General features: G+C 40.8%; 1 protein-coding gene across 1 annotated transcript in view; it reads right to left on the bottom strand.

Annotated features, from left to right (window-relative positions):
• The window catches only part of prkd2 (protein kinase D2), a 32179-nt gene extending 19590 nt beyond the window's left edge, over positions 1-12589 (bottom strand). The window contains exon 1 of the mRNA XM_072392445.1: positions 11612-12589. Within this exon, the coding sequence (XP_072248546.1) occupies positions 11612-11938 (327 nt within the window). The 5' untranslated portion in view covers positions 11939-12589. The remainder of the gene's footprint in view (positions 1-11611) is intronic.
• Between the last annotated feature and the right edge of the window lie 2630 nt (positions 12590-15219).

Genomic DNA, 15219 nt, shown 5'->3' with positions numbered 1-15219 from the left:
CGTTACCTTTTATTCAAACACCTAAGAATTACTGGGTAATGTAGAAAAGTTAACATTCTTAAATGCATGCAGTTTTAAAGCATGTGGAACAACAGTAACATATTCAAAAGCAGCAAGAGCACAGACTGCATGCTTTCTGCAAAAACTGTTGCCTTGTGTATTGCTCTGTTGCCATGTCATACTTTCTCCTGGCTTAACTCATCGTTGTTTGTTTTGCCGTGTGAGGACTTGACAGCACACAAACTCAGGGAGACTTGTGGTGTCAGAATTTGAGGTCCTCACAAGCAGAGATTACCTTTTCATAGCCAATTCTTGGTTTAGGGGAAACGGTTAAGGGTAGACTAAGGGTTAGGTGACTACTACACTGATTAAGGTGAGAATAAGGTGCTGGGGAAGGTTAGGGGTTACATGCATTTTGTAAGCAAGGTGTGTGTGTGTTATCCTGGAGTACAGAGATATAATCAGGTTCACATTCCTGACCTGCTAGTTTCTACATACCACGGATGATTCTAAAAGCCTGAGTGTATGTGTGTGTGTGTGTGTTTGTGTGTACTTGTTTGTCCCATACACAGAGACAAAAACACCAAAAGAAACATCTAGCACATTATCCATGATGTACAAATGATAACGGGCTGAATGCTCAAAATCCTCAATAACAACTCCACCCCTACTCTGTCTGAGTATGTACATACATAAACAGACACATTTGATATGTTCCATGGTTTATTCCTACAGAAACAAATCAGGTTTATATGTACAGAGAGAAGATCAGGCTAAACCAAATGGAAAAGGTGCACTGTACAGTTATGTGAGGGTGCATGAAGTAAGCGGAAGAAGCTTAGTCTTAAGCAGGGGCACAAGGACAATGCATCTCATTCTGCTCCCAGCATCAAGGTGGACGAGAAAGGTAATACGAGAGCCATAACCAGGCATGAGAGAGGGGCCCACTTTTGCTCTTAAGCAGCCTTTGTTGCTAGTAGCTCCCCTCTCCATCAGCCCACACCATCCTCCTCCTCTGTCTACCCTTGGCTCGGTTCTGGGCAGGTAAGCTGACACTGGGCTCAGTCCACTTTGTTTGTAATGAACAAATGACTCATTCATGACAAGGAGGATAGACAGAAGACAAAGCTATTACATATATTTTACATATATCTTTACAGTGAAGAAGCAGCAGTGACCATAACTCTCGTGTAAATCAGAGAACTCAAACAATAGCTTTAATGTATTTGCATCTACCACAAGTGCCACATGCTACTGATATTGTTCATTTCTTTATAAAAGTCTATCGCGTTTACTTGTGCCTCATAAAGCAACAAAGTAATACACAGTGTGCTTATAAGTTATGATATGAAAGAAGGCACATTTTCCTAAAAAAAAAAACTTTGATATGGAATCTTAACTTTTTGATTTACATCCTTGACATTCCAGTAAGGACATAATGGTAATGTATTCATTGGAATAAATAAAACTCTGTTTATTATTTCTTAGAAGGTTAAGCTATTTAAATTGAATGATTGCTTTTGACACCTTCCCTGACTTTCTCAGATGGCAGAAATAGACTGTAAACTGATTTGAAAATAAACGTCTCCGGAAAAAACGTGTCTGGAAAGTCCAAAGGATGTGATCGATGCTTCATTCTTGCTCCCCTACAGCAGCAATCATGTGCAACATCAGGCAAGACTTTCTTGGAAATGGAGGGCTTTTGCTAACAAATGAGGAGCTCCCAGCACAACACAACCCCAACACTAATGCCAAGTTGGCACAAAGAAATGCAATTAAAAACAATAGTAAAGTTTATGAGGCTATATGCTTCCACTAGAATTAATTCTTAATGATTCGCTGTGCAAAATTAAAACCAACAAATCCAACTGAACAGCTAGGGTACAATATCTTTGGTGAAGGGTTGCATACGTGATCCTTCTGTTATTGGACTACATACTGGTTACTACTCTCAATACAGATAAGCTAAGCTGGTTTACATATACAGTAATTTAATGGCTGTTTTGTCTCTGAGCAGCAGACAGAGATGATTGTTTCTGCTCCCCGTTTCAAATTTACTATAAAGTCCCAAATCATCTTCAATTACCCCTATTTTCAAACTCTTTCAGAGTGAAAAGACCGTAAAGAAAACACACACACACACACACACACACACACACACAAGGGACGATGTGAGGAGTGTTTGCACGTTCTCAATGTGCCAGGAGGGACACACACACGTATACAAAAGCTGCATGCTCCAGGCCACAATGGGCCACATTTGTGCACTCTGAGTCATCCTCTCCTCATGCTCTCTCATTGCCTACTTTCCTCTCCTTGCATGCTGCTTGCCTTTAGAAAGTGCCAGAGGAGAAGGGAAAAGGAGGAGATAAGGCGAAGAGAGAAACTGTGAGAAGCTCCACACCTAACTCTGGTCATAGAACAACTGTGGGGTTACTTTTACAGAGATGAGTTGCTGTAGCCTTGACTAGCAACCAACACTTTTTTCTGTTGAAAATGTTAGAACAAGAAAAATCCGGTTAACAGTTCTATACGATGTTAGTTCTGCCCAAATTCAAGATGCCCATACTGAACTGACAAAGACACATGCGGAAGGACCACTCTCATTTGGTCCTAATCTACACAACAATGAAATTCACCCTACTAAGATTATTCAGTGCCATTACTGAGAGATATGTAGTGGCACTGTGCTGCCCAATAGTTATTCTAACATTTCTAAAACATCATCTTTTTTCTTCTGCCTTTGGAGTTAGTGGCAGCCAGTAAAACTATTGAAATTTGGCTCACAGTTTGGGGAACAGCCACCTGATTTATCTCACCAAGTGTCATGTCTGTGCCTGAAGCACTAAAGCCCCAACTAGAGGTTGGAGTTGCTTTTATATGACAGTGACATTTGAGCTATGTGCTCAATTTGAAGTCTTGTTTGACTCCTTGGATCCAGCGGTCCAAACTTCAAAGTATCCTGTGATGGAAATTCCAACCTTTCAGACTTCCATTGAAACTTTTATAATTCTGCAAAGGCTTCACTTTTTCATGTTTAAAGTCTGAGTTTCAGTATCACAGTTGCCCATGTACCTTACTAACAACATGTGGGATCATATCTCATTAGGCTTTGATCTATCAAAACCTAACTTGATACAGGGACTGCATACCTCAATATGAGGAAGCACAAAACAGCAGTATTTGACCGATACAAGGGAGCAGCAACATATAGACCTATTGACTGCAAGCTATTCCCCATGTGGTTCTTCCACTAACCAGTCGTCTGTATTGATGTAATGTGTTTATCTACTGAGGTAAGACTGTGGTTTTCCCATTTCCCCTCATAACTGTGCCCTGCATGCAGACATACACAAACACGCATTTCAAGTGTCTGAGCTACATTAACACACACTCCACACATGCCCCCTCGCAGCCAAACCCATCCTGTCAACTCTCACACTGACCCCATTGTCTGCCGCCTTCAAAAAAGCACTCTCTCTCACACACACACATGTCTCAAACACACAATATTAGAACAGCAAATAGTTTCATGCCCTTTCGGTCCCCCCGTGATTTCTACAAGATCATACGAGATCTGTTAGTGCACTTCAGTTTCTGCTATCATCAAATTTAACTTCAGTAAACAAGGTCAAAGAACCAAAGGCATGACACAAATTACTTGTAAGTCAATCACTTTTGGGGCATTGCAGGGGTAGTCATTAACTGGGTAGTCGTCATTCTCTGTGTTTAAGTGTGTTTGCATGTGAATGTGTTTATCTCCCCTTGATTTCCATTGTGCATTTGTCTCTACAAAAGCCCCATGCCTTCTATCGTGCTCACACAAACACCTCACATTGTTAAATGCCACCAAATGCAGCTCAGCTCAGCTCTGCGGGCTCCAATTGGATTATGGTAGAATACCGTTTTCACCATTACTAATCGGTGGATTAGTACCATAAGGTCTCCTTTTCTGAGAATAAGAGAAGGAATGCAGGGGTCTGATAGGCTGAATGGGCCACTGGAACACATGAAGCATAAAGCAAGAATAAATGAGAAAAAAGAAAATTCCAATTCCATAACCTGGGTCTCATTTTAGAAGTTTTGGACATCATTTTTACTAAACAAAACTGTACCCGGAACAACTATTGTAGCAGTAAGTATTTGGAGACGGAACTGTAATGGGGAAAGTAAGCACAGGGTTTCAGGCACTCTTTCAGGCACTCTTTCAGGCACTCTTTCAGGGTTGTCTGGAATGTTGCTTTTGCTTTTGGCTACCAAAACTGAAAGTGAATAAAGAAGCAGTGGCAATTCTGCTTAGAACTTTGGAGATTATCTGACTGTCTCATCATTGCCCTTACATCCCCAAGAAAATTTGTGAGCGAGAAAAACAGCATCATTTAGCAATAACTAAGTGAAATTTTATCCCTCCAGATTTAATCTGTCTGAAAATTACACCTCATAATAGTTCTTTTAGAGTCACAACCTCAGCGATTCCGAAAACACTTAAAAATCTCCTTCCGTCATCCCATCTCCATATTTTCCCCAGTGATAAACATCCCTGTCACTGTTCTCTGGACAGCACCGTGTGCTTTGAATAGTCAAATGTCCTTGTGTGCCAACCAAGCTTCCCCTGAAATGCATTACCAACAGCTAGGAGACACCAGACACAGTCAGCCATGCAAAGCTGTCCCGCTACCATGCAAATCAAGAGAGAGAACACACACACACACACACACAGTGACGGACCGGGTTGGGTATGCAGAACTGATACATACATATCAATGTACAACACGTAGTATTTCCTTTACAGCTCGTTTTTTTGTCAAAGTAATTATACCTGCTATAAGGTGCGGAGGGTTTGACTATAGCTGCTGCATTTAGTCAACAGCTGCGTCATCAAGGTCTGAATAAGGTTTTATTTTCTCATGCATGTCCATCTGTCAGAGTCATGCATATTGACTGACTGGCGTTGCTTACAGACCGGTAAAGGTTTGGTTCGATAAGCAGACTTTTTTTGCCTAACAGAATATACACAAAAAAACATAATAGAACATCAGTACTGCGGGGGAAAGTCAACCTTTGGTTGTAATTCTGACTAAATCAAGTCAGTAGCCTCACTTATAGCTGTGCTGAATATAGAATCATGTTGTTTGTCATACAAATAAAATAACTTTGCCACACTTGGCCCTTAAATGGGAAAAATCTGGGTCAACTGCTGCATTACTGAGCATGTGTGAAGAACACATGAACAAGTAAGTGAGGTAAACAGGAGGTAGTGTGTATGATCCCATTCCCAGGGCCAAACCTCTTCTCCAGGGAGAGAGATAAACTTCCAAAACGGAGGTGGAAACAATGGTCAGGGCAGGGGCTCTCAGTCACAGCTGTGTGTGTGTATATGGTTATGTGAGTAAGGCATCGAGAGCCTGTGTTTGGAGCCACACATATTTTTGTTGTGTTTTGAAACGTCCAAATTTACGAAACGTCTGTCCTCAATTTCTTGACGATTTCTTGTCACAGCGTAACCAAATTAATTAGATCTTAGGTGCGACCCAAAACTGCCTTGTACTAAAGATCAAATGTTCGTGATTTTCTACACCAGCCTAATCCCTCACAACCACAGAGGGATTCTCCAAAGCTTACTGTATACTAAGTGCGTTACATAACTCATCACAGATTAGTTTGCAGACGCGTAAAACAATCCAGTATGGTGACAGGGCCCAACAGGTTTGTACTCGTGTTCACAGGCTTACGTACTTGCACACGCACATTACACACCTAGTGACATCAATCCAAGTGATTGTGCATCACCTTAATGATGAAAACAACAAGTTCTTGGTGTTGAGAGAAACTGTTAAGCTTCCAAACTTATTGGCAAACTAGGTGGGGCAGGGACTCCTCAGAACTGTACTGATTTACAGCGACTTGTGTTTTGTATGTCTGAATCATTCTAACCAAGGTAACTATCTGATGATGCGTTCTTCCAAAGAAGTACACATCCTCCAACCCTGGTTCCTTTGATTCATACAACACAATCAGGCAAGAGCATGGATTACTCCATATTTCTTTACTCTTTTGAAATGTGTGCAAGGTAAACAGCCTACAGAAGAGATGGAGCAATAGGGAGATGCTAAAAAGTTCAAGTGAATAAACAAAGGGTGGGATTAAAGGAGGAAGAGGAGTCACAGCGCCAAAGGAAGATGATGATAAGGAAGGATATGGCGAGGATGTATGGAATCAAAAGCAAGGTTAAGAGGGAAAGGCATAATAGGAGGAGGAAGAGCAGGAGGTCGCTATTCTTAGGGCAGTTTGAGGATACTGACTTATTTTACATTTTCAAGGGAGAGGTGAGAAGAGGAAAAGAAAGGAAAGGACATTTTCTGAGGAGGTAAAACGGGGGCAAAAAGAAAAGTAAATGGGGTGAGCAATGAAGTAAAATGGGGAGAGAAACTAAAATTAAAGTGAGTGATAAAAAAGGTGACTGTGAGGCCTGAGGAGCAACAGAGCAGAGACATTGGAGCGGCATTATGGTTGAATGGAGACACAGTTTCCAGCCTTCTCTATTAGTTCCTAATAGATCAGGACTGAGTGGGGACTGAGGTGCAGCTGGAGGTAGAAAAACTGAATGGGATTTTAGTGTGCACTATTGCATGTTACAGAGCAAATCTATGGTTTATGAGGGTATTGGAAGTTTTTTCCTTGTTGTTATTTTCTTATTTTTATTGAAGAGAGATCAGAGCTGTAAAGAAAGTTACTGCTGAAAATCAGAGGGCTGAAATGGAAGGCCATTTATTTGAGGGGGTGGTGCTGGAAGCAATGCAAGGGGGGGTGGGCACACCATCCCAGTGAGAAGTAAATGGAAAAACGTGTCAGTGGAACACAAGGAGGAATTTTGTGAATAAACAGAATCGATGACTCACCCTTTCTTGGATGGGAGAGATTACCGTGGGTGGGAGTGTGGGTACCAAACTAACTTCACTAAGACTCCAAAGACACCAATGTAAGCATTCATGCGTGTGCACACAGTCTAACTTATGCGTCGCACTCAGTTGGACAAGCTGTCTATTGTCCCACTCTCCTACCTAAAGCTGCAACTTCAAGCAGGGCAGGAGTTTTGTATTTAGAGGATTTGGGGGATTGCTGAGTGCACATGTGTGATTGGAATAACAAGATTGGAAAAGGATCAGCATGTTTTTGTTTGAGGGAACATAGTTGTGTTTTCACATTTTTTTTCTCCTTGTTTCATTTTTCAGTAAAAGTCATCAAGTATGAATAACGATGTGCTCCTCCACCTAATCCCTCTGGACCACACTCAACAACAGCACCTCTGAACTATTTATCTCAATTTTTTTTAATCACAGACATTTATTGTAAAACTACTGTTTTTTCAGTTTGAACAGAACTTGTATTTGATGACTTCATGTGCCACATTTGTTCGTTACCATCTGCATGCAGGGAGCAGTGAAAGCTGGCTGAGGCTGGAGCCACGTTTAAAAAGAGGGGCAGGAGTGCCCTGAAAACACAACTTTCATATATTGTGGAATGTCTGCAAACTGGGGCACCCAGAGAAAACAAAGGGAAAGCAGGGAAATCCCTCACAGCGGGATTCAGTGTGGTCTATAATCTGGGGTGCTGTTACGCTTCAAGATTCCAACCCATCACTACTAAAGGCAGGGAGATGCAAAACAAGGCAAACACTAACCTCAGCCATTTTAAGCTCAATATGTAAAGACACAGTTGGCTTGTGGGTTTAACCAGTCCACATCCACGTAAATTCTCTAACTTTTTATTCCCTTAAATGTTAAAATGTTTCCAACCTTAATAACATATGCATTTGTTTGTTTGTATTTGTTTGCTTTTTTGTATAATGGAAGACAAATAGTAAGTTAAATGAGTAGCCAGCACCATGGGCTGCCATGTGCATTTCTTCTAAGAGTCACAACCACTGATTCACACAGATGGAGACATTAGAGGTAACAAACCAAGGCAATGAGTCCTATCAAATGGAGCTGTTCAGAGCTGCCAATTCATGTAGATCTAGCTTTGGCAACACATTATCATTTTTCTCTTAATGTTGTCAAGTTGAAGAGCGGAGACTGTGTCAAGTTGAGGGTGCTGCAGACAGGGAAGCAGCGCAGACAGAGGTGGAGATAAACTGCATATTGATAGGTCTGCGCATATTAAATGAAGCCAAGCTGTAGAGTTACAGCTTGGCTGTGTTAGGGCAGGAAGGGATGGCAAAACTCTGAATGCATAAACTTAAACAAAGGGAGTTTATATATTTTTTTCAAAGCTGGTAAAGTTAAATTATATCTATATATTATACTATATAACTATCTGATAGGACATCGTTGTTTAGGGTTTTGTCAAAGCTGTTTATTGAAGTAATACAATCTTTGGACGGAAAAAGATATTCAAAATTAAGGCTGCAACCGTTCTTAAACTTCACCACTGAATATGTTGTGACAGTCATTTTGCACTTATTTCCAAAGAAATCTCATTTTTGGGACCTTGAATTTTTGGATGTTCCTGGGATTTAAAAGTTTAGGTTTAGTGTTTTTGACCAGCCGACTGCACCAGGGCCTGTTGTATTGAGGGAAATAGGGATGAAGAGGCAAAAAAAAATGATGACAATTCAATTTGTTTTTTAGCTTTTTTATAAACTCAAATGCTGTGCACCAAAATCTAAAAACTGGTATCCATATGTATACTGAAGATTCGGCTGTGGAACTGACATTTTAATTTTTTCTTGCCACGAATTTGACTGCGTCTCCTTGTGCTTCTCGTGTTTTTCTGTTTTTTTTTTTCCTCTTGGCGGTCTCTCTTTGAAGCTGTTTAGCTCTGTGTGTGTGTGTGTGTGTGTGTGTGTGTGTGTGTGTGTGTGTGCGTATCTCAAGCTTTTCCACCTCCTGCTCTCCTTATGACTGATCATAAGCCAACACACCTGGCCCCCATCATCTCTGCAATATTGAATCCCAAATTTTCAGCCTGCTTCTTACTATTGATCCTTCTTCACCATTGATCTATTGACATACTGCGCGCACGTTTCCAGAATTTTTTGTATTCTGAGATTTGTTCATTTACTTTTTCTTTTTTTTTTTACTTTGTCTTTTCCTCTGTGTTTCTGGACCTCAACTTTCCTGTCAGCAAACAAAACTGCCTCTTTCGTCTGTTTTCTTCTCTTACTCATCACATACTCATTACTATCACACGCTTACTTTGCTCAGTCTCCAAGCTCGGCCCTTGGCCCTCAACCTGAGGTAGTCGTTGCCCTCTCTTTCCAGCTACCCTCCCTGAGTAACAGCAGTAAATTTATTCACCTGCATCTAAGTAAACGTGTTCGAAGCTCTTTGTGACTCAGGTATTCACACTCAGCTGCAACACTTGTGTGGTCATTTGGGATCAACATTTAACTTCCAGCCTCAATCCCTGTTGAGGCTTTTCACTGCAGTGAAGATGCACTCACGTAAACCATGTTATTCACCCCCACCTATCTACTTCCTGCCTTGCATTTTACTCATTTCTGACAACAGCTTGTCACTGTGTGGAGCTAATGAAATAGTTAATTCACACAAACGCAAGGGAAAGTCCACAAGAATGACCTAAGAACAGAGATTGTATTCTTGGTTGTACTGTCAAAGAACAAATATTACTTTGACTGCAGTGATGCTAACAATCACCCATTAGCTCACTAAGAAAAATATTGATGTTTTAGACTTCTCACTAATGATAAAAATAAAAAAAATGCTCTGGAAATAGCCACAGTAGTGACATCCCAGACAAACTGTTTTAAAACCTTGATCACCTTACGGGTAATTGCTATCGCCTTATCGTGTTTTTTTTTAATTGAATTCCATTAAAGCTTTGGTCCAAAGTGATTAAACATATGCAGTTGATTAATCCAATACTAAAGCAGTGGAAAAGGTTTAATAATACTGCAGATACCCCTATTATGAAGCAGTTGCTAAGGTTTTCATGCCTCCAAGGTAATTACTGATGAAAAAATGATTTTTTATTCATCTTTTGAACCTTTTTTTTTTTATTTTCTCCAAGAGGTGGGAACAGATTTCATTACAGATTTTGAAAGAGAATGGCAAAAGAGGAGGAAATACCTCAAAAGGCAACAACATTAAGAGCACAAAACTTCAAACTTATTTTTGTTTACACTTGCTTGAAGGTAAGCGGCGCTTCTAACTTTTATCCGGCCATGTTTGCGCCCATCAAATAAAAACCCAGCCGGAATCAGTGCAAAACAAGTGCATGACAGAGAAGCACTAAGAGTACAGGAGAGAACAAAGAGTGCTGTGCAAAGATTTATCTGATTAGCAGATTGGGTGAGCTGGCTGGAGAAAGCTACCACTGCTTCCTGGAAAATGTACATTTGTGGGGAGTTTTACCAAGCTGCTCTGAGCAGGGTGTGGAAATCAGCTTATAATCACTCCTCAGCCTAATTGTAGGATAAAAACACTTGGCCTGCGCAAACCACAGCCTGAATGCGGGGATAATGTTATCTTCTGCAAATGTTTTTCAGCTGTATATGGTGTCGATTCTCACCAGATTTCCCATAACGCACATTGCTTCCTGTTGCAGAAAGGATGTTACTACTTCTCTCCCCACCGCACCCTCCTCCCAACACTTGTTTCTGCACGTGTGTTTTGAAGTTTTGTCTTTCAGTTGAGTGAAAATGATAAACACTTTTGGAGAAAAACCAGGTGGGTGGGTTTGTGTGTTGGGGGGAGGTGGGTTGGCTGAGCTTTTTTCATATTTGACATAAAGTTAGAGGCAGTAAGCCTTCAAGATTGCAATGTTAAACATGATGGGTTATCATGATGGAATTAAGTTATGTTAGGACAGATTTTTTTTTAAAAAGAAGAGGAAATCAATGAAGCGTTCAACATTGAGACTGAAGCTGGCCTGATGTGCTCTCATGGCATGAAATGCAAAACTTCTGACACTGCACTAAGGAGAAGTGAAAGGGGCTTTTGACCATCATGGGACTGGAAAGGTCACGGGAAGTGAAGAACCTTCACCTGCAACAGAAGCATACCAAATCTAACGAATTTGCATTAGCTCATTAATATTCAGGAACTTCTTTTCACACCTATTTAACAAAACAATAATTAAATTTAAGCAAAAATGCCCCACAAGTGTCTGGCTTTCTCTTTGTTTCTCTGCACACTAATAAACTGAAAAACCCGTAAAATGAGGTGCGTTTGCTTTGCTTCAATAGCCCCAAAGGTGACCAGCGGCATGAAACTTACTCATAAACTCACTTAAACCTGTCAAACGCCCCTCTGCTACTCTGCTTTGCTAGATGTGGCATAACAAAGTCTAACTGAACACAGTGTTCTCTTCCAACTATGTGTTGAAGAAAAAAAGCTAATTGCCGTAATTAGTGCCGTTTTGTGTGAGTCCTCATAGTTTGTCACAGCTGTCTGAATAACAGAGTACGAGCAGGGGTTTTACTGGGAGTCAAAGAAGGAGGCAAAACAACAACCTCAAGCATTCATCTCACATGCAGCTTAAAAACCCAGGGAAATGCAGTATGGGGGCCTATGCACATGAACAATTTCCCCATCTTCAGAAAACTCTCACCTGACATGTCACCTTCCACACTATGCATATTTCTTACCTTGGTGTCCACAATGGAGCAGGCAATTTGTTTCACGTAAGCCAGATCAGCTGACTGGGGCAACAGGACAGATTCTCTAGTCAGACCAATCTGGATGATGAAGGACACTCCAGCCGGGGTGGGAGGCAGTGAAGGCATCACAGCTGCACCAGGACACTGGACTGGTGTCAGGTCCATCACAGGAAAACCACCCTGAGAGGGCATAGAAGGTGTGGATATAGGGGTCCCGTGCTGCATCATAGCTGAGCCAGGTGGTGAGGGACCCCCAGGAGGAAAGAAGACCTGGGCCATTGCCCCTGAGGGCATACAGGGGCTAGCATTAGCCATTCAGAGTCCACGAGCTCTAATCTGCCGGCTGCCTGAAGCTCTCAGCATACACAATGATCAACACACACCCAGGTGCAGTTGAAAGTTCTCAGAAAAGCCACAGTCATTCAAAGTGTCCCAGAGGAACAGAGGAAACGTGAACACAAACGAAGCAGACAGTCCCGGTCTGAGTCTCCTCTGTCCACTCTCCTCCAGTGGATCAAGGAAGAAATCCTTATCCAGGAAGCAATGCTTTTACCTCCCCCTTGACACTTCTTGTTGTCAGACTTCTTTTATTGTCCAGGCATGACAAACATGAGTAATGTCTATGAGACACTCAGAAAAGAAAGATACCCTGTGGGAGAAAGCTATCCTCCTGCTGCTGTTCCACCTCCTTCCCTCATTCAGCTCCTTTGTCCAAAGAAGTTGCTCTGCAAAGGAGAAAGTCCAAACTTGGTTGTGAAACTCCCAACCATGGGTGAGAGGAGAGAGAAAAAAAACAATGCCAAACTTTGTTGTGCTCTGCTCCAGGGCTGTGTAACAAAATGGCCTCCTTAAACAGGAAACCGTGAGAATGAGGGAGAGCAAGAGAGTACACTCCTTTTACAAGTCTCACCCTGTTTCAGTTTCAACCCCAGTACAATCTTTTTTTTTGTGAAAAAGCTCAGAGAGATAGAGCTGCGCGAGGGTACCTCCCTCTACCCTCCCTTCTGCCCTCCCATCTGTGCTCTTTCCACAACCAAGGAGGAAGTGAAATGACTGACACAACCTGAAGCCAATACGCTCTCAGTAAGTTCTGCCTTCTGACTCCTTTCTTCCAAGCTTCTCCCTCCTCCCTTTCCTCTTTCTTCCCTTCCCCGGTTTAGGGTTATTTGGCTTGCTTGCGCCCTCCCTTAGACGAGGTCAGCAGAGATCATCTTACACTGCCTGAGGGGGCAGCTCCACCCTCAAAATCCCTCCCATAACTTCCTCATCCTTCCTCCAACTACATTAGCCACTTTCTGCTCCTTTGTAAAGTGACAGCTAGTGCTTCTTTTTCTCCTGTAACACCTTTTCTTTTTTCGCATTAAACAGACATAACTCTCGCAGACAGTTTCTGTAAAACAGGAGTCCCGTGGTCTGGGATTGGTGGGCATTTGATAAGATGAGGACAGTGAATTACAAATAAAGCTCAGTTACCATTGTCATCCGCATGACTGTGACTCCTTTTGGTAATCTAATCATCTGCCACAGAAAGTATGCATATGAAGTGGTTTTCTAATTTGGAACACAAACCTCTGTAGATGCTAAAACTCTCCTCACGTTGTTTGTTATCTGCTCCTTGTCTTCTTGCCAGTGTCATGATGTAATCTTATCTTTTTAACTCAATCTCTCAATTTTTCTACTTTTAGTAAAATAAGCTAACCACAGACAACTGTTCAGCCATGTGACCAGAAACCTCAAGCAGTGGCAACTAATGTCTAATAGGGTTTATCTTTCTACCACAAGAAGGCACTGTTTCCCAAGGCTGGATGTTGAATAATTACTTATCAAGGCCATGTGACTCATTTGTTCACATGGTGATTTGGTCTCAAAGTGTAAGTGAACATAAAAAAAATCGAGTGCAGTGTGATGACATAAAAATAGACTTTCATTGGATGAAATGAAGCATCTTGCTACAAAGGTCATCATAACATTGCATAATACTGGAAAACATGAAATTAAGAAAACATTATTCATCTTTCAAAGTTAAAAAAATGGTATCTACACAGGGGTGCTAAATGCAACATTTGCAAACATTTTATGATGAACCTAGAAACTGGTGCTTATTCTGACAATTAAGATTGGTTTGCTCATTCTAACTTGTGAAAATGGCCATGAAAGACTCAGCAGGGCGTAATTAAACTGTAACTATTCAAATTAGCCACTAAAATGTGTCTATTGCTCATTGTTTTTCCTCTCAGAATCCTACTAAACTGGGAATCCTTCAGCCAAAAGACACAAATTGTGACTTTAAATCCTTTTACCTGTTCAAGTGCAGCAAGTTGCAGAAAAATCCCCGAATAATCCCTTCACGCTTTTTTTTCTAGTGTACTTTCATGCCCATCAGCATTAATACTTCCCTCTATATCATAACAAGAAAGACACAACTCTCGTTTCGCTGTACAAAATTTTCATTTTTTGTGTTTTCTTCCTTAATGACATCCAACAGGGGACCCGTAAACAAAAAGAGTCATTTGATACAAGCTTGAATGCCGTTCAAAAATATATAATAAAACAAAATCAATAAAAAGCAGGTCTCTTATCCCTTGTAGTTAGAGGAAATCGTTTGAATACAGCTTAATATGATGTACAAAATATCACACAGTGATAAATTGCTAATAAAAAAATAAAAACAAAAAAAATGAGAGTCCTTTACCTTGGCCTCTGACTGGTAAGAGATCTTTTTTTTTTTTTTTTTTTAACTTTTTTCAAAATTTTTCTTGTTTTTTAATTTTTTTTTTTTACAAGTTTTACATTGTCATTATCAATCACAAGCAAGTTCTATGCCTAGCGAGGATGAATGATTCACTTATGATACTACAGTATTCTTACATCTTGATAATCATACAAAGAAAAGAAATGCAAGAAAGAAAACAAAGAAATGATAGACATTTACAGCACATTATGGCAACTCTAGTCATCATTTACAACCTCTGTTTCGATTTATTTGTATTTTTTCGATGCGTCACACTGATTTGTCTTTTTTTTTTCTCCTCAGAGGGCACACAGTAGCACAGGGTGAAAAGAAAGCGGCAGATTCCACCCTCGCGGTTATTCACATCACTGTTTTTTCTTCACCCTGTCTGTTAACTCCTAAAACTACTTTTAGATGTAGTGCAATATGAAGCCAAATAGCAGATAAATGTGACAACAAGACGTTATGACCTGCTGCAGAACAATAATGTAGTGGCACCTGTTTTTTTTTTTCTTTCCTTTGACAGATTAATGCCAAAGCAAGAGTAGACTGACATGTCGTCTAATCCCACATATCAGTCCACCACCCTGTTTGGAAAAATATATATCGATGAACCATGAATGCTAGTGTTGCGCGATTAGCAAAGGATCCGTTTTAACCTCTAAGCTACTTTTAACACTTTGATCCCATATGTGACCCTGTAGTTTACCAGCTGAGTAACACCACATTCTAGCAGTCTCCTCAGGTAAAGAGAAATCTATCTACTCAATAAAAGCAAATAAGTATGCGTCCTGTTGTTATTGTATAAATGGAATAAGGGAACCCATCAGCTGTAGTCTAATAACTGCACCTTTGGAGGATAGCA

Source organism: Leuresthes tenuis, unplaced genomic scaffold, assembly GCF_036924035.1.
Source record: "Leuresthes tenuis unplaced genomic scaffold, fLeuTen1.0.hap1 SCAF_9, whole genome shotgun sequence".
Taxonomy (NCBI): Eukaryota; Metazoa; Chordata; class Actinopteri; order Atheriniformes; family Atherinopsidae; genus Leuresthes; species Leuresthes tenuis.
Note: the sequence above shows the minus strand (reverse complement) of the source record. Positions and strands in the feature narration are given on the sequence as shown.